We start from the raw sequence: 21618 nt of genomic DNA on the forward strand, positions 1-21618 counted from the left end.
GGTGCAGAATTCCCCCAGGAGTAGACTAACGAACATCAATAGTGTGTCTTTATGGTTAAAAATCTTCCTGGGAATAACAATCTGAGGTCGGGGCTGTGAAGTCCATTGATAGATCCGTGTCTGAAGCATTATTTATATTACTGTAACACATAAAGTTCCCAAGGCCTCAATGCACCAGGCACTGTAAAAACACTGACTGAGAGGGGCACTGCCATATGGAGTTTACAGCCGAGACAGACAAGGCAGGTAGGAGGATATGCAGAGGGACATGGAGATAAATTAACTTGGCCAAGATCACACAACAGATTGAAGGCAGAGATAAAGATAAAACACAGGTTTTTTAAGTCCTAGTCTAGTGCCATAACCAGTGTCAATATACTGCCTCTCAGTGTGGGAAGGTACAGACCTGCAACTCCTACATAGCTCGTTCTCAATATTAATATTCCTCTTCTATTGGTTCCTGCAGTGATGAGGGTGTGTTTCAATTCATGTGTCTGTTTACATTCCAGTCACTATGCAAGGGATTCTAGGATGTTGTCTGAGTGGGGAGATGGAGTAGATTCCAGGCTGGTCTACACTAGAAAATTAAGTCGACCCTGCTAATTTGCGCCGGGGGAAATCCACACCCCTGAGCGATGTCATTAAGTCAACCTAAATGCCATGTAAACAGCACTAGGTTGGGGATGCAGATTACCTACACTAAGAACCCCTCCCTCCGGCATAGGTCGTGTCTACACTGAAGTGGTGCAGCTGTGCCATTGTAGCATTTCAAGTGTAGACAAACCCTTAGATATACTGTCCTGCCAGTTACATAAAGACACATGCATGCCAGCTGGGAACTGATCAAAGATTTCAAAATCCAGAGAAACACCAGAAGAGCTAATTATCCAAATTACCAGATTTTAGCTTTTGGCCAGTTTATAAAGTGCTGGTATTGGGGTTTGAAATACCAATAAACCCTACTGTATCCTGCAGCACACATGCTGCCCAGTCCATTTACCTCAGCATTTTATCTCCATAGGTGGGAAAGGGAAACCATCTCAGAATCCTTTTGCTAAATGCCCGAACTCTACGAACTGCACAGGTATCTCTACCTCTCTGTGTCTCCTCCTCAGTCCCTAAGGACATTCCCAACTGTCCCAGTAACATGTGAGGTTTCTGCATTTCCAGACCAGGAGAAGTTACGTGTCGTGGGAGGAGAGGACAGATGCTCGGGGAGAGTGGAGGTTTGGTACCGTGGGTCCTGGGGAACGATTTGTGATGACTCCTGGGACATGGCGGATGCTAACGTTGTGTGTAAACAACTGGGCTGTGGATCGGCTCTATCTGCCCCAGGCGAGGCTGCATTCGGCGAGGGGACTGGTCCCATATGGTTGGAGACGTTGAATTGCAGAGGGACAGAGTCATCTCTCTGGGACTGTCCTGCCAAGCCCTGGAGTGAGAGTAACTGTGACCATAAGGAAGATGCTGCCGTGAATTGCTCAGGTGAGTGACAGGAGATGTTTCTGCTTCATTATATAATTTTTAAGGGGGAGCAGATGTCACAGCAGCCGGGTCCCCATTCCTGCCCACAGACCAGGCCTCCTTTTTCCTTAAAAGACAGGATGTGTTGGGACTTTTTTTTATTCTAAAGTACTAGGGCATCAGACCACATTGCTTCCTTTATCCAGCACAGGCTAAGCCACTAAGCCTATGCTGCTCTGAGGAAGATATCATGGGTGAAATATAGGTGATGTGCAGAACACATGGGGACTCAGAGGAACAATCATGTAACAGCATGTCATCACCCCCTTACTCCACACTCCAACTGTCCTTCCTTTTCCCCTTGCAGGTGTGACAGAGACAACAGCTTCACCGGCTACAACAGGTAGCACATTCTCTTCCAAGCAAGGGTTAAATTTACCTACTGCCAGGCTCACAGGGGAATGAGCTGGAACCTCCAGCCTGAGAAAATTAGCTTCTTTACACAGAGTGTGAAATCTAAGGGTGAATGACACCCGGGTGGGAGCTGCAGGCTGTGCTGAGCAGGACAATTCCTGTCTATTGGTTCTAGCCCTCAGGGCAGGGCCCATGATTTAAACAGCAGTCTGTGAGCTGCCCCCATGGTCTACTGACTGGGTCCCAGGCCATTACCCTGCTTCCTAGGTGGTTCAATAAGACACTGGTGAGCTCCTCTGGGCCCCCCTGACTCTCACAGAATAATCTCTCCCTGTTGCATGTTCATTTCCACCCAGCTCCCCCACGCCGCCCTCCGACCGACAGTGGGAGAGTCACGGTGCCTGTTGTCGTCTGCATTATCCTGGGGGTCCTCCTCTGCCTGCTGTTAATCATTCTGGGTGTGCAGGTGCAAAGGACCAGGGCACAGCACAGAGGTGGGTCCTGATTAGTGTCACTGTCTGAAATGCCTCTGCAATAGCAGGGGGAGCTGCAGGTGTGGAGAGGGGCATTGGCAGAGCTGTGAGGGGATCTCAGGTCTATGCTAAGTCCTGTCTTATTTAATATTGTCATTAATGATCTGGCTGTAGAAATGACCAGGAGAGCAATAACACTTTCAGATGACACTAAGATGGGGGCATTTGAGAGCAGTGGTGACAGAGAAATAATAAATAGGGGGTTAGAAAGACTGTAAATATTGGCAAAAAATAGAGATCACATTTGGGAAAGTACAAGAAAGTGCATGTGAGGGAGGACACTGAACGGAGAGACTCAGTAGGAGAGAGGGTTTGAGGAAGAAGAAATGCTGGAAAAGAGCTTGGGTGATAATGGCCAAAAAATCAAAAACAATTCCAATATTTGGCACTTTTCATTTTTTAAGAAGTGCAAAAACATTCGCTGGTTAATGCTCACACAGTCCCTAGGCAGCATGTGTAGAAGTACTAAGTAGATATATGTAAGTGCTATTTTACTCATAGTTGTAAACATCAGTTTGGGAGAGGAATTATTTCAGGTGATACTAGGGAGAATAACAAAGATGAATGAGATTAATGTACAATGGGAAAATTTTAGGCTAAATATGAGGTGAGACTTGTGACAGTGAACTAGCCCGTGGGAACCATCTTCAAAGGATTGTTGTGGAAAGGGACGTGGTCTCCGTCGCCTTTCAAATGTAGACTGGACAGAGCATTAGGAATGTGCTGTACGGATCAGTCCTGGACTGGCCCCAGGACACAGGACTGAATGATCTAATAGGGTTTCCTATCTATAGTTTCTATGACCCTGTGCAAACACTGTCCTTTTTTTTCAGGTGCCACAAGACCCTCAGATCCCGTGTATGAGGAGATTGATTATAACCCGATGGGAGAGAAGCAGATATTGGGTCACTCAGGTGTGTGTCTCATTTCTACTGAACTTTCCATCTTCAGACCATGACCCTCAGCTAGATATCCTCAGCCACCAGCTCTGTGAACCCTGGACTGCTGTGGGTTTTGGGCCTGTGAAGAGACCAGTTATTGAACTCATGTAGGTGCAATGACAGATTAGCCACTGGGCCAATGGGGCCTGTCCCCAGGGTCACTGGACAATTGCGGGGCACTGGAAAAATCGGTGCTCCCACACCACAACCTGCTTTGCCTGCCTCTCCTGCCGGGGAACGGGATCAGGGTGCAGGGCTTACCTCACTCCTGCCAGGGAGAGGGGGAAGCCCCCACAACCTGACCCCGCTTCTCGGCAGAAGCGCCAGGGGCAGAGGCAGGGGACTATTGATAGAAAGGTTGGGGAGGGGCTCCCACTTGCTCTGGCCCAGGGCACCACAAAACTGTAATCTGCATCTGGTTAGGTGACCTTCCTCCCCAGCAGACTCTGCTAGACTCCATTCTCAGGACAACCAGTCCCATCTGCCCATCCCATAGCCTTGGAGTGTAACTAATTGTGGGTCAGGAAAGTGACTGTCTCTGAGGCCAGGCTACAGCATATCCTTCATGTGGGAACAAATGATAAGGCTAGATTTTCGCTGGAAAGTATTAAGGGAGACTATGCTAGGCTGGGGAAGACGCTTAAGGAAATTGAGGATCAGGTGATCTTTAGTGGGATCCTGCCTGTTCCTAGAGAAGGGCAACAAAGGTGTGACAAGATTATGACTGTCAACAGATGGCTTAGGCAATGGTGCTATAAGGAGGGCTTTGGGATGTATGGCCACTGGGAGGCATTCATGGACAGAGGACAGTTCTCTCGGGATGGACTTCATCTGAGTAGGGAAGGAAATAGACTTCTAGGATGGAGGCTGGCACAACTGATAAAGAGAGCTTTAAACTAGGAATTTGGGGGAGATGGTTGGGAGATGTCCAGGTAATCTCCACGCCAGATTTTAGCATTGAGAGGGAAGAAGACGAAGTAAGAAAGGATACAGCCGTGGGTAGGAGAATGTATATAAGCAGCGAGGGCAGTGTGGATACTAGTCTAATAGGTTATACTGACTGTAGAATGACTGTGCCTAATAAGGTACAAAATGTGAGCTAGGCCAAACAGCAAAAATTAAGATGTTTGTACACCATGCGAGAAGCCTAGGTAACAAAATGGAGGAACTAGAGCTACTGGTGCAAGAAGTGAAACCAGATATTGTAGGGATAACAGAAACATAGTAGTCATGACTGGACTACAGGTATTGAAGGGTATGTGCTGTTTAGGAAAGACAGAAATAAAGGTAAAGGTGGTGGAGTAGCATTGTATATCAATGATGAGGTAGAATGTAAAGAAATAAGAAGCGATGCAATGGATAAGACAGAGTCCGTCTGGGCAAAAATTACATTGGGGAAGATTACTAGTAGAGCGTCTCCTACGATAGTGCTTGGGGTGTGCTATAGACCTCCGGGATCTAATTTGGATATGGATAGAGCCCTTTTTAATGTTTTTAATAAAGTAAATACTAATGGAAACTGTGTGATCATGGGAGACTTTAACTTCCCAGATATAGACTAGAGGACCAGTGCTAGTAATAATACTAGGGCTCAGATTTTCCTAGATGCGATAGCTGATGGATTCCTTCATCAAGTATCAGAGTAGCAGCCGTGTTAGTCTGTATTCGCAAAAAGAAAAGGAGTACTTGTGGCATCTTAGAGACTTACAAATTTATTAGAGCATAAGCTTTCGTGAGCTACAGCTCACTTCATCGGATGCATTTGGTGGAAAAAACAGAGGAGAGATTTATATACACACACACAGAGAACATGAAACAATGGGTTTATCATACACACTGTAAGGAGAGTGATCACTTAAGATAAGCCATCACCAGCAGCAGGGGGTGGAAAAGGAGGAAAACCTTTCATGGTGACAAGCAAGGTAGGCTAATTCCAGCAGTTAACAAGAATATCAGAGGAACAGTGGGGGGTGGGGTGGGGGGGAGAAATACCATGGGGAAATACTTTTACTTTGTGTAATGACTCATCCATTCCCAGTCTCTATTCAAGCCTAAGTTAATTGTATCCAGTTTGCAAATTAATTCCAATTCAGCAGTTTCTCGTTGGAGTCTGTTTTTGAAGCTTTTTTGTTGAAGGATAGCCACTCTTAGGTCTGTGATCGAGTGACCAGAGAGATTGAAGTGTTCTCCGACTGGTTTTTGAATGTTATAATTCTTGACGTCTGATTTGTGTCCATTCATTCTTTTACGTAGAGACTGTCCAGTTTGGCCAATGTACATGGCAGAGGGGCATTGCTGGCACATGATGGCATATATCACATTGGTAGATGCGCAGGTGAATGAGCCTCTGATAGTGTGGCTGATGTGATTAGGCCCTATGATGGTATCCCCTGAATAGATATGTGGACAGAGTTGGCAACGGGCTTTGTTGCAAGGATAGGTTCCTGGGTTAGTGGTTCTATTGTGTGGTGTGTGGTTGCTGGTGAGTATTTGCTTCAGATTGGGGGGCTGTCTGTAAGCAAGGACTGGCCTGTCTCCCAAGATCTGTGAGAGTGATGGGTCGTCCTTCAGGATAGGTTGTAGATCCTTGATGATGCATTGGAGAGGTTTTAGTTGGGGGCTGAAGGTGATGGCTAGTGGCGTTCTGTTATTTTCTTTGTTGGGCCTTTCCTGTAGTAGGTATCTACAGGATCAGAGGTTTAGCTGATCGCCATATTTGGGGTCGGGAAGGAATTTTCCTCCAGGGCAGATTGGAGAGGCCCTGGAGGTTTTTTGCCTTCCTCTGTAGCATGGGGCATGGGGCACGGGTCACTTGCGGGAGGCTTCTCTGCTCCTTGAAGTCTTTAAACCATGATTTGAGGACTTTTTCCACTATTTCATGTAATAACAAAACTAGCTTTGGTCTTTGTGTCAGTTTCTTTACTAAAAGCTGAAAGTAGCATCTGTTGACTGTTTAGGTGTATTTTTAATGTGGCTAACTTGTTTTTCCTTAATTCTGATTCAGAAGGGTATTTAGATGAAAATTTATTGTGATTCATTTCATAATGACTTTTCAAGTTGGTTGCTTTGTAGTGAGCGAGCAATGCATTGCGGATAAGGCCCACGGGTTTGCCACCTTTAATAGTGAATCAAAATCTTCCTCCCATTCTGTCTTAAAACTTTGGTTTTCTTCTTCATACTTGTGTTTCTTACAATCTGAAGATGTCATTGTTATCCACGAAATTAACTTAGGGTTAAAACTTAAATCTAAAACTATTCAAATGTGACATATGAACAGTAAACACAGCCTGTATTCGGCGGAATGCAGGGAGATCACAAACACCTGTGGTCAACGCAGCACAACTTTTGAATACAGAATGATGCAATTTCCTGACATAATGCACATATGAGTGAGAGCTATGAATCTCACGCTCACACTATCAGGTTCACTCAGTAGGAGAGAAAACCAATTTTTAAATTCTTTCAACGATTTGTATAGCTTTTTTAAAAAATTGGTGTTAATATTAATTTTAACCACAACTTGTGTTAGACCATAGTTTCTCCACGAATTGCAATTCAACTGTAGAAGAGCCATGGTTTGGGTATGCCTGGAAAATATGGATGCTGTAAATCCTGCTCTAGGACCCGGGTGCATCAGCCAGCGGTCAGTTTAGCTGCTCTCACTTTGATAACATCTCATTTGTTGTCTCTCCAGTCTCCTATGCAGAGGATTCAGTGACGAAGCTGCAGTATTACACCGGGGACAATGAGGAGGAAAACAATTCTGGATCAGAACAAGGTAATGGGGTAAGGTGGCATACAAAGACAAAGACTCAAATCTGGGTGGAGAATTTAATTTCCACAGCATTTTCTGTAAAGGCCGTCATTTCCCCTCACTTGATTTCATGGCCCAGCACTGATTGTATCCCTTCTGATGGGATCAGATTTAACCAGACTTTCAAAGATTTCTGATGAACCCTGTGATGGAAATCCTGGCTCTTCCTGTGTGCAAGTTATGGTACCCTCTCCCACAGGAGGAGCTGCAAGGAATGAGGCCCAGGAATATTTGCTTCCAATGGAAGAATCTGAATTTCACATCTGGCACCGAGAATTAAACAAAACCCTAATCTGTGCCCATGGTCTTACTCACCTGCTTCCATGGCTTGAACACAAGCCCGAATCACAATCTAGCCCATATAATCTTAGATATTTTACACCATGTTTATATAGTTCAGTTGGGATTCACAAAGGTCAGTTCTGATGCAGCAGCTACTGTCTTCCAGACAGTGTGTCCAGTGTTAGCTTAGCACCAACACAGATCCAGATCCCACGGATGGGCTTGACAACATTGCTATTGGATTCAGTGGGGATGGGCCCCAAATTATTTATGAGAAAGTAAAGGTTGCTATGACACTGCACCCCGTATTCTTCATAGTGATATTATAATATGATTATGGCATAATTATAGATACTAAGATCAGAAGGGACCATTCTGATCATCTAGTCCAACCTCCTGCACAACGCAGGCCACAGAATTTCACCCACCCACTCCTACGAAAAACCTCACCTATGTCTGAGCTATTGAAGTCCTCAAATTGTGGTTTAAAGAGCAGAGAATCTTCCCTCAAGTGACCCGTGCCCAATGCTACAGAGGAAGGCGAAAAACCTCCAGGGCCTCTTCCAATCTGCCCTGGAGGAAAATTCCTTCCTGACTCCAAATATGGCGATCAGCTAAACCCTGAGCACATGGGCAAGATTCACCAGCTAGATACTACAGAAAATTCTTTCCTAGGTAACTCAGATCCCATCCATCTAATATCCCATCTCAGGGGATTAGGCCTATTTACCCTGAATATTTAAAGATCAATTACTTACCAAAATCACATTATCCCATCATACCATCTCCTCCATAAACTTATCGAGTAGAATCTTAAAGCCAGATAGATCTTTTGCCCCCACTGCTTCCCTTGGAAGGCTATTCCAAAACTTCACTCCTCTGATGGTTAGAAACCTTCGTCTAATTTCAAGTCTAAACTTCCTGGTGGCCAGTTTATACCCATTTGTTCTTGTGTCCACATTGGTGCTAAGCTTAAATAATTCCTCTCCCTCTCCTGTATTTATCCCTCTGATATATTTATAGAGAGCAATCATATCTCCCCTCAACCTTCTTTTAGTTAGGCTAAACAAGCCAAGCTCCTTAAGTCTCCTTTCATAAGACAAGTTTTCCATTCTTCAGATCATCCTAGTAGCCCTTCTTTGTACCTGCTCCAGTTTGAATTCATCCTTTTTAAACATGGGAGACCAGAACTGCACACAGTATTCCAGGTGAGGTCTCACCAGTACCTTGTATAATGGTACTAAAACCTCCTTATCCCTACTAGAAATACCTCTCCTGATGCATCCCAAAACCACATTAGCTTTTTTCACAGCCATATCACATTGTCAGCTCATTGTCATCCTATGATCAACCAATACTCCAAGGTCCTTCTCCTCTTCCGTTACTTTTAATTGATGCATCCCCAGCTTATAACTAAAATTCTTGTTATTAATCCCTAAATGCATAACCTTACGCTTCTCACTATTAAATTTCATCCTATTACTATTTCTCCAGTTTACAGGGACATCCAGATCCTCCTGTATAATATCCCGAGCCTTCTCTGAATTGGCAATACCTCCCAGCTTTGTATCATCTGCAAACTTTATTAGCACACTCCCACTTTTTGTGCCAAGGTCAGTAATAAAAAGATTAAATAAGATTGGTCCCAAAACTGATCCCTGAGGAACTCCACTGCTAACCTCCCTCCAGCCTGACAGTTCACCTTTCAGTAGTACCCGTTGTAGTCTCCCCTTTAACCAATTCCTTATCCACCTTTTGATGTTCATATTGATCCCCATCTTTTCCATTTTAACTAATAATTCCCCATGTGGCACGGTATCAAACGCCTTACTGAAATCTAGGTAAATTAGATCCACTGCGTTTCCTTTATCTAAAAAATCTGTTACTTTCTCAAAGAAGGAGAAATCAAAAACTCTAGTTGCAGATTTATTTTTGTTAATCCTTCCGTTCAGTTTGAACTGAATTAGCTCATGATCACTAGAACCAAGATTATCCCCTACAACCATTTCTTCTATGAGGTCCTTGCTACTCACCAAAATTAAATCTAAAATGGCATCCCCTCTAGTCGGTTCAGCAACTACTTGATGAAGGAATCCATCAGCTATCGCATCTAGGAAAATCTGAGCCCTAGTATTATTACTAGCACTGGTCCTCCAGTCTATATCTGGGAAGTTAAAGTCTCCCATGATCATGCAGTTTCCATTAGGATTTATTTTATTAAAAACATTAAAAAGGGCTCTATCCATATCCAAATTAGATCCCGGAGGTCTATAGCACACCCCAAGCACTATCGTAGGAGACGCTCTACTAGTAATCTTCCCCAATGTAATTTTTGCCCAGACGGACTCTGTCTTATCCATTGCATCGCTTCTTATTTCTTTACATTCTACCTCATCATTGATATACAATGCTACTCCACCACCTTTACCTTTATTTCTGTCTTTCCTAAACAGCACATACCCTTCAATACCTGTAGTCCAGTCATGACTACTATTCCACCATGTTTCTGTTATCCCTACAATATCTGGTTTCACTTCCTGCACCAGTAGCTCTAGTTCCTCCATTTTGTTACCTAGGCTCCTCACATTGGTGTACACACATCTTAATTTTTGCTGTTAGGCCTTGCTCACATTTTGTACCCTATTAGGCACAGTCATTCTACAGCCAGTATAACTTATTAGACTGCTATCCACACTGCCCTCGCTCCTTATATACATTCTCCTACCCACGGCTGTATCTTTTCTTACTTCATCTTCTTCCCTCTCAATGCTAAAATCTGGCGTGGAGATTGCCTGGACATCTCCCAACCATCTCCCCCAAATTCCTAGTTTAAAGCTCTCTTTATCAGTTGTGCCAGCCTCCATCCTAGAAGTCTATTTCCTTCCCTATTCAGATGAAGTCCATCCCGAGAGAACTGTCCTCTGTCCATGAATGCCTCCCAGTGGCCATACATCCCAAAGCCCTCCTTATAGCACCATTGCCTAAGCCATCTGTTGACAGTCATAATCTTGTCACACCTTTGTTGCCCTTCTCTAGGAACAGGCAGGATCCCACTAAAGATCACCTGATCCTCAATTTCCTTAAGCGTCTTCCCCAGCCTAGCATAGTCTCCCTTAATACTTTCCAGTGAGAATCTAGCCGTATCATTTGTTCCCTTATGAAGGATAATTAGGGGATTCTTTCCCGCTCCCTTTAGTATCCTTTTCAACCTCAGGTCTACATCCCATATCTTAGCACCTGGAAGACAGCACACCCTTCTATTCTCTGGATCAGCTCTAGTTACAGGCCTATCTATTCTTCTCAATAAAAAGTCCCCTATCACATAGACCTGCCTTTTGCTGGTGACGGTGCTATTCTCCAGTCTCTCCCCTGTTCCCTCTGGCTGCAAGTTCTTTCCATTCCTATTTTCCCTTATAATCCTCTTCAACCCATCCTGTATCCTCCTGGGGCTCATATTTGGTGTAGTCTCCCTTGACTCTTCGCTTTTCCTATAGGATTAGCCTCTCTTCTCTTCTTCCTTGCCCTTCCACCTTCAGCGACTACCTGCTGAGCCCCTTCTTCATTTTCCAACTCTGCAAACCTGTTCCTAAGCTCTATTTCTCCTTCACTAGCCCGTCTTTTCCTCTGCCTGGTACTTTTAGTCACATGCTTCCACTGGCCACTTTCCTCACCCAATCTCCCCTCAAAATTCCCCAGCCCTGCTTCCATCTGTAAGTCTGAGCTTTTCCCTTCAGATACCTCATGTCTTTGCTCCATCATCTGCTCAAACCCCTTCCTAAACTCAGCCAGATTTCCACCTGCATCTCCAGACCTTGGATCTTTTCCTCCATCAGCTCTATCAGACGGCATTTCATGCAGACAAAACTCTTACCAGGTCTCCCCTCCAGGATCATGTACATACCACAGCTTCTACATCCAGTCATCCTCATTGTGTCTTCCACTACACAAGTCACTCCCACAGCTGCCTCCGTATCTGTCATAGCCTTCCCACCTAAGTCCTGTTAATCTGGGAAACACAAGCCACACCAAAAAGACCACCCCCCACACCAAAAACAAATCCCAAACAAGCACCACAATACAAACTCCCCTGGCAAACTCCCACTCAAACTCCCCTGTTTACAACTCTGTTTACTAGCTCTTGTGCTGCTGCAGCTGTCTGATGCATTTTGTACAAGACAGGTCAGTGGAAAAGTTATGATTTGCTAAGTATGATTATCCTATTTGTATGCATGTATCATTTTTGTATCTGAAGTTATAAATATTGATTATGGATCTGTATTGGGCTTACTCTGGAACACACCTACAGCCAGTCTTTCAGGTACTATAGTGAAGAAGGCAGACAGTGCCAATGGCTCATCAACAAAGACAATGGGCTGTGGAATAGCTTAAACTTCCTGAGAACACTCCAGACAGCCTGTAAGTAATGGCTGCTATAACTCAGCAAGGTATGCAAGGGTATGTGACCAAGGCAAATGACTCTGGACTCCATTTTGGGATGTCTGTATTTTTCCACAAACTGGCCTGGGAACCAAGATTAAAACATATGGCTCCTGCCATATGCTAAATCTATATTAGGCAAGAAGTGACATCATCCGCGGTTCTTCACTCCCGACACAAGAAGACTCCTAAAGGAACAAAAGACGGAATTGGGGGAAGTGCTGAACCCAGGCTAAATGGATTTCTAGCCTGTGGATGAAAACCTTGGGATTCCTAGCTATAAAGCAACTGCAGCTTGTACCTTGAGAATCTGCAAGCCTGCTTGTATCATCAATCAGGATGAGAAATTAAGTCAAATCTTATCCTTCTAGTATGCATTTTTGTTTATTTGCTAGGTAATCTGATTTGATCTGTTTGTTATCATTTATAATCACTTAAAATCTATCTTTTGTAGTTAGTAAACTTGTTTTTTCTTTATCTAAATGAGTGAGTTGGAATGAAATGCTTGGAAATCTTAGCTCAAGGAGCAAAGGCTGTTGCATTTCCTGTGCACATTGAGGGGGAGGCAAACTGGATAATAAATTCATACTGGCCAGGGTTTTGACCAGGGCAGGACAGTACAGCTCTGGGTTCCTGGACTGGTAAGCTGGCAGTTGTTTTGGCTGTAGCCTCTCTATTGTTGGTTCATACAGAGGCTGGTCAGAGAGCCTGCATGTAACTGCAGCTGGGTGTGAATGCTGGTGGAAGTGTAGGACTGGGAGTGGGTCTGCAGCTTGTCACAGCAACAAAGTATGAGAGGGACCCCAGGCGGGTGAGTCAGAGGACTCAGTGCTACCCCAGTTCCAGGTGGCATCCCAGGGGGAACCTGTCACAGTGACACCACTCCTAGTTTGCAGAATGTCCATGACTTTCCCTTTTCTCCTTGATCACGCTGTGACTTCTCCTACAAACACCATAATAAACAGCCTGGACTCTAATGCAACAGTCACTTAATGGGGAACTAGAAACCTGCTCAGGAACTGGGTGTGTTCAGAGGGAGCTGAGTGTTGTGTTTGCTTTTCCAGAGGGAGCTTCCCCTGGGGGGTCTCAGTTGGATTACGATAACATGGAGGAGCCTGCATTGAATGATGACCCCCAGACTCCAGACAACCAAGGTGAGGAGTGAATCTGCCTTTTGGGAGCAGCATTAGCCCAGGAAAAAGCTAATAATATTGTCTTTGTAAAGACAAAAATTGTGCTTTATGGGTTTGCTCTTGTAAGGTGCTGAGCATCTTCAGTCCCACTGCGATCAGTGGGAGCTCAGAGTGCTCAGCACTTCACAGAATCAAACCTTCTGCAAGCAGCTGTTTGACAAACTCTTCTCCCATAAAGCATACCTGTGTGCATTGGTTTAGTCCAGAGATGCACTGAAAGGACCAAGAAGTAGCAAAGCATGTGGTGCCGCAGGTCAGAATAGAGGCACATTAGCCAACCAGTGTGACTCTAGAAGAAGGTTGTTCTCCCCCTGCCCACACTGCCAGTCACTGATCCCTGGCCCTCACTTTCACATGCACTAACATTACTCACAATATTAGGGGACAATCTGTCTGAGCACAGCCCTCTGATCTGCAGTAACGGTCTCTCTCCACCATTCCTGCCTTTGCTTAGTCCACTGATCTAGATGTGAGTTTCACATGCACTGTGATAGGTGAAGGGATGTCCAGATTTCACACACAGACCCATATCTTGTCCTGAACTGGTGGCACAGCTTCCAGAGACTGCAGATCGAGGATGGTTGATGGGCCAGACTAGTTCAGGGAAATGGAACAAAACAAGATTTTAATCATAATTGAAAATTTAGGAAGTGGATGATAGAACAAATTAAAGTGTCATTTATCTGTTACTAATTACTAATTGATATATAATTAGTATAACAAAAAATTACAGTGCAGAAATCTTCCTCTGACATAGACCCTACCCCCAGCCACCTCTTTCCAGATTTCTCACATCCCCACCTGGGTTTCTGCTTTAAGTTCCATCCAGCAATTTACAGACACATCAAGTCCTTAAAATGTGTCAGCTAAATGTGACCTGTAAAAAATTCCTCTGACACTGAAGTTGGCGGGGGGGGGGGGGGGGGGGGGGGAGAAGGGTACTTATGATCTCTTATCATTGTGGGAGTAAAAAGAAAAGGAGTACTTGTGGCACCTTAGAGACTAACAAATTTATTAGAGCATAAGCGTTCGTGAGCTACAGCTCACTTCATCGGATGCATTTGGTGGAAAAAAAACAGAGGAGAGATTTATATACACACACACACACACACACACAGAGAACATGAAACAATGGGTTTATCATACACACTGTAAGGAGAGTGATCACTTAAGATAAGCCATCACCAGCAGCGGGGGGGGGGGGGGGGGAAAGGAGGAAAACCTTTCATGGTGACAAGCAAGGTAGGCTAATTCCAGCAGTTAACAAGAATATCAGATTTCAGAGTAGCAGCCGTGTTAGTCTGTATTCGCAAAAAGAAAAGGAGTACTTGTGGCACCTTAGAGACTAACAAATTTATTAGAGCATAAGCTTTCGTGAGCTACAGCTCACTTCATCGGATGCATTTGGTGGAAAAAACAGAGGAGAGATTTATATACACACACACAGAGAACATGAAACAATGGGTTTATCATACACACTGTAAGGAGAGTGATCACTTAAGATAAGCCATCACCAACAGCAGGGGGGGGAAGGAGGAAAACCTTTCATGGTGACAAGCAGGTAGGCTAATTCCAGCAGTTAACAAGAATATCAGAGGAACAGTGGGGGGTGGGGTGGGAGGGAGAAATACCATGGGGAAATAGTTTTACTTTGTGTAATGACTCATCCATTCCCAGTCTCTATTCAAGCCTAAGTTAATTGTATCCAGTTTGCAAATTAATTCCAATTCAGCAGTCTCTCGTTGGAGTCTGTTTTTGAAGCTTTTTTGTTGAAGTATAGCCACTCTTAGGTCTGTGATCGAGTGACCAGAGAGATTGAAGTGTTCTCCAACTGGTTTTTGAATGTTATAATTCTTGACGTCTGATTTGTGTCCATTCATTCTTTTACGTAGAGACTGTCCAGTTTGGCCAATGTACATGGCAGAGGGGCATTGCTGGCACATGATGGCATATATCACATTGGTAGATGCGCAGGTGAACGAGCCTCTGATAGTGTGGCTGATGTGATTAGGCCCTATGATGGTATCCCCTGAATAGATATGTGGACAGAGTTGGCAACGGGCTTTGTTGCAAGGATAGGTTCCTGGGTTAGTGGTTCTGTTGTGTGGTGTGTGGTTGCTGGTGAGTATTTGCTTCAGATTGGGGGGCTGTCTGTAAGCAAGGACTGGTCTGTCTCCCAAGATCTGAGAGAGCGATGGCTCGTCCTTCAGGATAGGTTGTAGATCCTTGATGATGCGTTGGAGGGGTTTTAGTTGGGGGCTGAAGGTGATGGCTAGTGGCGTTCTGTTGTTTTCTTTGTTGGGCCTGTCCTGTAGTAGGTGACTTCTGGGTACTCTTCTGGCTCTGTCAATCTGTTTCTTCACTTCAGCAGGTGGGTACTGTAGTTGTAGGAATGCATGATAGAGATCTTGTAGGTGTTTGTCTCTGTCTGAGGGGTTGGAGCAAATGCGGTTATATCGTAGCGCTTGGCTGTAGACAATGGATCGAGTGGTATGATCTGGATGAAAGCTAGAGGCATGTAGGTAGGAATAGCGGTCAGTAGGTTTCCGATATAGGGTGGTGTTTATGTGACCATCGCTTATTAGCACCGTAGTGTCCAGGAAGTGGATCTCTTGTGTGGACTGGTCCAGGCTGAGGTTGATGGTGGGATGGAAATTGTTGAAATCATGGTGGAATTCCTCAAGAGTTTCTTTTCCATGGGTCCAGATGATGAAGATGTCATCAATGTAGCGCAAGTAGAGTAGGGGCATTAGGGAACGAGAGCTGAGGAAGCGTTGTTCTAAGTCAGCCATAAAAATGTTGGCATACTGTGGGGCCATGCGGGTACCCATCGCAGTGCCGCTGATTTGAAGGTATACATTGTCACCAAATGTGAAATAGTTATGGGTCAGGACAAAGTCACAAAGTTCTGCCACCAGGTTAGCCGTGACAGTATCGGGGATACTGTTCCTGACGGCACTTAGGCTTGAATAGAGACTGGGAATGGATGAGTCATTACACAAAGTAAAACTATTTCCCCATGGTATTTCTCCCTCCCACCCCACCCCCCACTGTTCCTCTGATATTCTTGTTAACTGCTGGAATTAGCCTACCTGCTTGTCACCATGAAAGGTTTTCCTCCTTCCCCCCCCTGCTGTTGGTGATGGCTTATCTTAAGTGATCACTCTCCTTACAGTGTGTATGATAAACCCATTGTTTCATGTTCTCTGTGTGTGTGTATATAAATCTCTCCTCTGTTTTTTCCACCAAATGCATCCGATGAAGTGAGCTGTAGCTCACGAAAGCTTATGCTCTAATAAATTTGTTAGTCTCTAAGGTGCCACAAGTACTCCTTTTCTTTTTAAGAATATCAGAGGAACAGTGGGGGGTGGGGTGGGAGGGAGAAATACCATGGCTACTCTGAAACCTGTCATTGTGGGAGTGTCAGTGCCTCAGGGCTCTTCCTACCTCATGTATAATTTATTTCTCTATTCAGTGGAAGGTCTCTTCTCATTACCATTAATTCCTGTCTCTGTTTCAGAGGGCCCTGCCTTGCCTGGAGATGTCCCAGGGGATAGTTATGACGATGTCAGAGAAGTTTCTGACCCTGAAGATGATCCTGGTTCAGGGCAGTGTGCCCCGGAAGTTACTTGGGCCCCTGGAGAGAGTGACAGAAACAGGGAGTCACAGAGAGGTAAGTGGGGAAAAGCCCTGTTGCAATTCTTGCAGTTTGATTGCTAGTCTCATTATGGCTTGGTCTACAAGCCCTCTTGTCACTCTCATCACATGAATATTCTCACTGACTCAAGGGTGGCACCAGCCTCTTCCGGGTGGGGGGACTGAGGTGGGCCAGACAGAAAATGCTGGGGCGACGGGTCTGTACTCCTCCTCAGCATGGGGTCCCACCCCTCTATGTTGCCCTGCCCCCTGGCCAGATTGCAGGCTGGAAGCCAGAGCCAGCCAGTGCCAGGCACTGGCTGATTGCAGCCGTTAAAAGCTGTCCAGGCAGGGGGACCTGGCTCTGTGCTAACAAAGCCCTTGGGGGGCAGGGCCCAGGAGCCTGGGTCAGAGCAGGTCAGTCTAAGCCAGTATGGGGAGCTCCAGACCGTCCACCTGCCCTGGATGGCTCATCTCGGCAGGCAGGGACATGGGCTGGGGGCTGCTGTTGGGCACCCGGCAGCCCACCTGGGCTTACTTCTCTGCTGCTGCTGCTGGAGCTGGGCACCCAGCCAGAAGCTGCCACTCTCTCCGCTCTGCCTTCAGAACTAATCGACTGGAGAGTGGCAGCTGCTACTGAGTGGCTATGGGGATGCTAAGACAAATTTTGGGGTGGATATAGCCCCCGCAAGCCCCACCCTAGTGCCAACTTCAGTGAGACTGTCCAGATCAGCAAAGTTACATGAGTCAATTTGCAGGATCAGGACCTGAGTGTCTTTCCCCAAACAAGGTGGCAGTGCCCTGGATGGTAACTGGAAGAGCAGGGTCCTGCAATGGGGTTAGTTAGTGGCCTGGCTTCAGGTTTGAAATCACGCTCTTCAATATGCAAATGACTCCATTAGCATTATACCAGAGCACCTCACAGTCTGAGGCTGAGGGCTAAGCTTCCACTTTGTACCTCAGAGGAAAGTGTGTTGGGATGAAATGTGCATTTCATTGTACTTGATGGGAATAACATGTAAACATGTACTGTGTAGGCAGGACGAACTCTATGACATCCTCCCCTTTTGGGTTACTTGCCCTTGCATGTCCCCTGGGGTAGGGGCCCTGCCCTACTCCTCCCCCCCAGGTCTCACCTGGCACATGTCCCCTTAGGGACTATGCCAGCCATCAGGAGTTAGAGCAGTCCCTACTGAAGCATCAGGAAGGTGTCACCAAGTCACTGACATCCCCACACTTCTGCACCCGGCAGATCTCAGCATGGAGAGAATCTACTCCCAGATGTTTTCTTTGTGGAACAGAATGACATAATAAATTAAACTTGTCAGGATCCCAATCAGAGGAACAGAGGGGATAATTCACAGCCCATACTATAGGCTGCTCACCCATGTTAGGTGAGTGCACACGGGTGTAGAATAGATATATTGGCTGTAATGTGCCTCCTTTGATATTTTCAGATTGGAATCTGCACTCCCTAAGAAGTGAAGGGGCCTCAGGGACTGAGAGAGATGGCACATTCCCGCCTCCTGGAGACCTGGGTTATGATGATGTTGAAGCTGCCGTCCCTAAGACATCAATATAAGAATGATTGAGTTCCAATCAAATATCCTGTGAGGATGTAAATGCTGTATGATTAGACTCTTTCTCTCCTAAATGCTAACTGGGCATGGGGGCGTCAGAGATAGTCCCTGCCATGGATCTAGTTCAATCACCTTTTATATTGGGGTTTTATTTAGTTGCAAGAAATATAAGTGTGACTGAGATGGGGTCTGTGATTTTTCCCTGTAATTTCTCATTGATCAGATTGCCTGGATCTTGTCCTGCTTTTTTATTCCTAATTTTTCTTCATTGTGAATTTCTGCTTTTTCATATTGAATCCTTTTAAAAAGTTGATTCCAGGAATGATGCTTCTCTCACAAGGTGCATAAGGGATCATAAGGGAGTGAGATGGAGTCTGAACCACCAAAAATAATAATTGCAAAATGTCACCTCTCAGTATTGCACGTGTTCAATAGGGTGCTGGATGGAGAATGAATGTTCCGTCAGTTATGTGGTAATGGTTAAAAACCCAGCAACAGAATAATCCTAACTCCAGAGATGGCCCTAACCACCATCCAAACTCCAGACTTTCCTTTAAAATCCAGAAGGATAAATGGACATTATTTATAGGAACCTTAATGCACACACACAATTAGATAGCAGTTAAAAAGATACCCCCTTCCCATCCTCTTCTCTTCTCCTCTATACAAATTCATATACCATGCCCGTTACTCTAGCATTGGAGTATCTTTCAGTGGTGCATTAAGTGTAGGGTCCTTCATCTTTGTTTTATACTGATTTTTTAATGAACATCTGCTGAGTTTTACAAAAATCGTTATTCCATTTTTAACAATTTTTACCCAACTTTTAGATGTGCTGGAACTCCATCTCCCTGCTCCAGGAGAAATGGCAGCTTGGTAACATGGGTGACCCAGGTTACCAAACCACCATCTCTCCTTCCAGAGTGGGAAGCCAGGTCAAAAGCACTGGAACAACTTGAGTATTGTGTATGTACTGGTGTCAAACCCACACCCACCACATACATATTACCATCTGTACAAATAGTGCAGATAGTTATCAGCAGTTAAAGCAAAATAAAGGTAGTGAACTACTTTTTATGATAAAATGGGTTGAAAACAAAAAACTGTATCTGTTTACATTTCAGAACATATGGGGGGGGCAGGGGGGCTTGAAAGTTAAATGCACAAAAAAAATCTTAGGAGAAGAGAGTCATATTTCCCTGATATTTCCCCAGAAAACTACCAAGTTAATTTTTTGTACTGATTTTCCACCATTTTTTAATTTTTGAAATAAACACTGAGACAGTCCCTGGAAATTTCAAACAAAATAAAAATCTAAAAAGAAGGCCCTTAATTAAGTGACATTATTGTCTTTCATCATGTGTGTTCATTCTGCCTCCCTCCTGTGACCCAGGGAGCCAATGGGCAGAGGGCACACCATGCCAGAACTCTCATCGGGCCTAACACTCTCATTGCTCCAATTCACTCATAATCTGTATCTAAAAGATGTTGTGTAAGATGTTCTATGCAAACTGCTAACATGCTGCTCATTAATATAATGGCATGATGTATGTACAGGTGTAAAGAAATAAAGATGTGTGCTGGAAATATATTTCTAAAATGTATTGGGCAGACCATGCCTAAGCACTGCCTTTCTCAAACAAAGGAATGTGTTTTTGCAGCTTGACTGAGTCTCCAGTGTAAATTAAGCAAGGTGTGATCTAAGACAATGAAAAGAACATTTATAAGCAAGGTAAACAAAGCCATCATGGGGGGAATTGACCAATTAACCATCTCGATGGGAGATGGAGGCTACACTCCCAGAAAGCCTCCCTACCTCTTGAAACAGGGTCAGTGGACTTTGAGAAGATATAAACAGAGACAAAAAGTTGTTTTGTCATCCATCCCAGACAACAGGTCACAGCACCTTCAAGCCTATGACAGTTGGGTCCTGTGGTGTGGGGGACCAGGGATGCTGATGATTTGATGTGAGTTAGGAAACTAATCAGGCAACGATAGTAACTTGCTAGAATTAAATTTCAGTCACTCGAAAGTATGTTTTGTTTGTTTTATTTGTAAACTTTCCTATCTGTTACTTGTAATCACTCCAGCCTATGCCCTCATTAATAAACATTTTTTTTGTTTGATTACAGTAACATCTCAGAGTTGTACATTAAGCTGAAGCGTGGGTTTTCAGCCAAACTATCGGGCTGCTGTGTGTACTCTGTCTCTTTGGAGGCAGGGAATGCAATAACTTATGTGAGGGTATAGTGAGAGGGACTGGGCACCGCAGGGAAGACGATTTTCAGGAGTCTGTGGACTGGAAGGGTGAGGTTGGTGTCACCCTTCAAGGAGTAAACAGGGTGGTGGAAGCCAGGGTGTGATCAGGCTGCTTGTGTCAGGACCCTGAGTCAAAGCTGCTCAGGACAGAGAAACCCAGGGTTACAGGACAGGCGGTGATGCAACCCCTTACTGGTCTGGGTGAAATCCCAAAATGTCAGAAAAGGGCCTTAGTTAAGTGATATTATTTTCTGTCATCATGTGTGGTTCATTCTCCCTCCTCCCATAAGAGAAAAAGCACATACAGATTTTTATGGAGGGTTACAGGCAGTTATTGGTGGTTTTGTTTTATGATGTGCTACAAGCTTCTGTTAGTGAAGGCAGATTGAAGTAGCCCCCTGGCAAGTGGAACGGAAAGAGGTTTCAGGTGATTTTTGTAGATCCTGTGGGAGTTTGTTCTAGAGTCTTTGATCAGCCCACCGACCCACCCCACCCCTGAAAATTTTCTGTTGCACATATGAGCTTTCCCCTTGCCCGAGACAGCTCCATTGTGCCTGAGGGACAAAGCTGATGAATGCAGTCATGGAATATGAGGGAATCCCTGAGGTGTCCCAGGCCCAAATCATTAAAGCCCAGATTTTCAGATGTATTTAGGCTCCTGACTTTCGTTGATTTCAATGGGGCCTAAATACCTCTGAAGCTCTTGATTAAATATATGAACTGAGACCTTGAATTAGAGATGATATTCTATGGGAATACCTAAGAGAAGGTTAAAATGCCTCTGTATGTGTGATATGGTTGTGTTGTATGTGTAACAGCCTTGGGGTTTAGAGACCATGGTCCCTTTAAAATCTTGTGTGTGGCCCTTTTAAAACAGGGTGGGTGTGTCCGTAGCTCCAGACAAGAGGGCTACAGTGAGCAGGCCAGCACATAGAGAAGCCGCGGAGAACCTGCCTGAAGCCTGGGAGGGACAGAGTGACTGACTGGGGAAACCCCAGAACAGGAGCCAGAAGGAGCATCCTGCCAGGGAGCAATCACCTGAGAAGGACAAACCGGAGCTGGACC

At 44.9% G+C, this 21618-nt stretch overlaps 1 protein-coding gene across 1 annotated transcript in view; it reads left to right on the forward strand.

Annotated features, from left to right (window-relative positions):
- Nucleotides 1-19451, forward strand: part of LOC119849671 (antigen WC1.1-like) — a 63913-nt gene extending 44462 nt beyond the window's left edge. The window contains exons 8-16 of the mRNA XM_043513390.1: nt 1022-1084; nt 1171-1485; nt 1832-1867; nt 2235-2372; nt 3245-3325; nt 7047-7130; nt 12950-13039; nt 16599-16751; nt 18172-19451. Of these exons, the coding sequence (XP_043369325.1) occupies nt 1022-1084; nt 1171-1485; nt 1832-1867; nt 2235-2372; nt 3245-3325; nt 7047-7130; nt 12950-13039; nt 16599-16751; nt 18172-18296 (1085 nt within the window). The 3' untranslated portion in view covers nt 18297-19451. The remainder of the gene's footprint in view (nt 1-1021; nt 1085-1170; nt 1486-1831; nt 1868-2234; nt 2373-3244; nt 3326-7046; nt 7131-12949; nt 13040-16598; nt 16752-18171) is intronic.
- The last annotated feature ends 2167 nt before the right edge of the window (nt 19452-21618 follow it).

The sequence above is a fragment of the Dermochelys coriacea genome, chromosome 1 (genome assembly GCF_009764565.3).
Source record: "Dermochelys coriacea isolate rDerCor1 chromosome 1, rDerCor1.pri.v4, whole genome shotgun sequence".
NCBI lineage: Eukaryota > Metazoa > Chordata > Testudines > Dermochelyidae > Dermochelys > Dermochelys coriacea.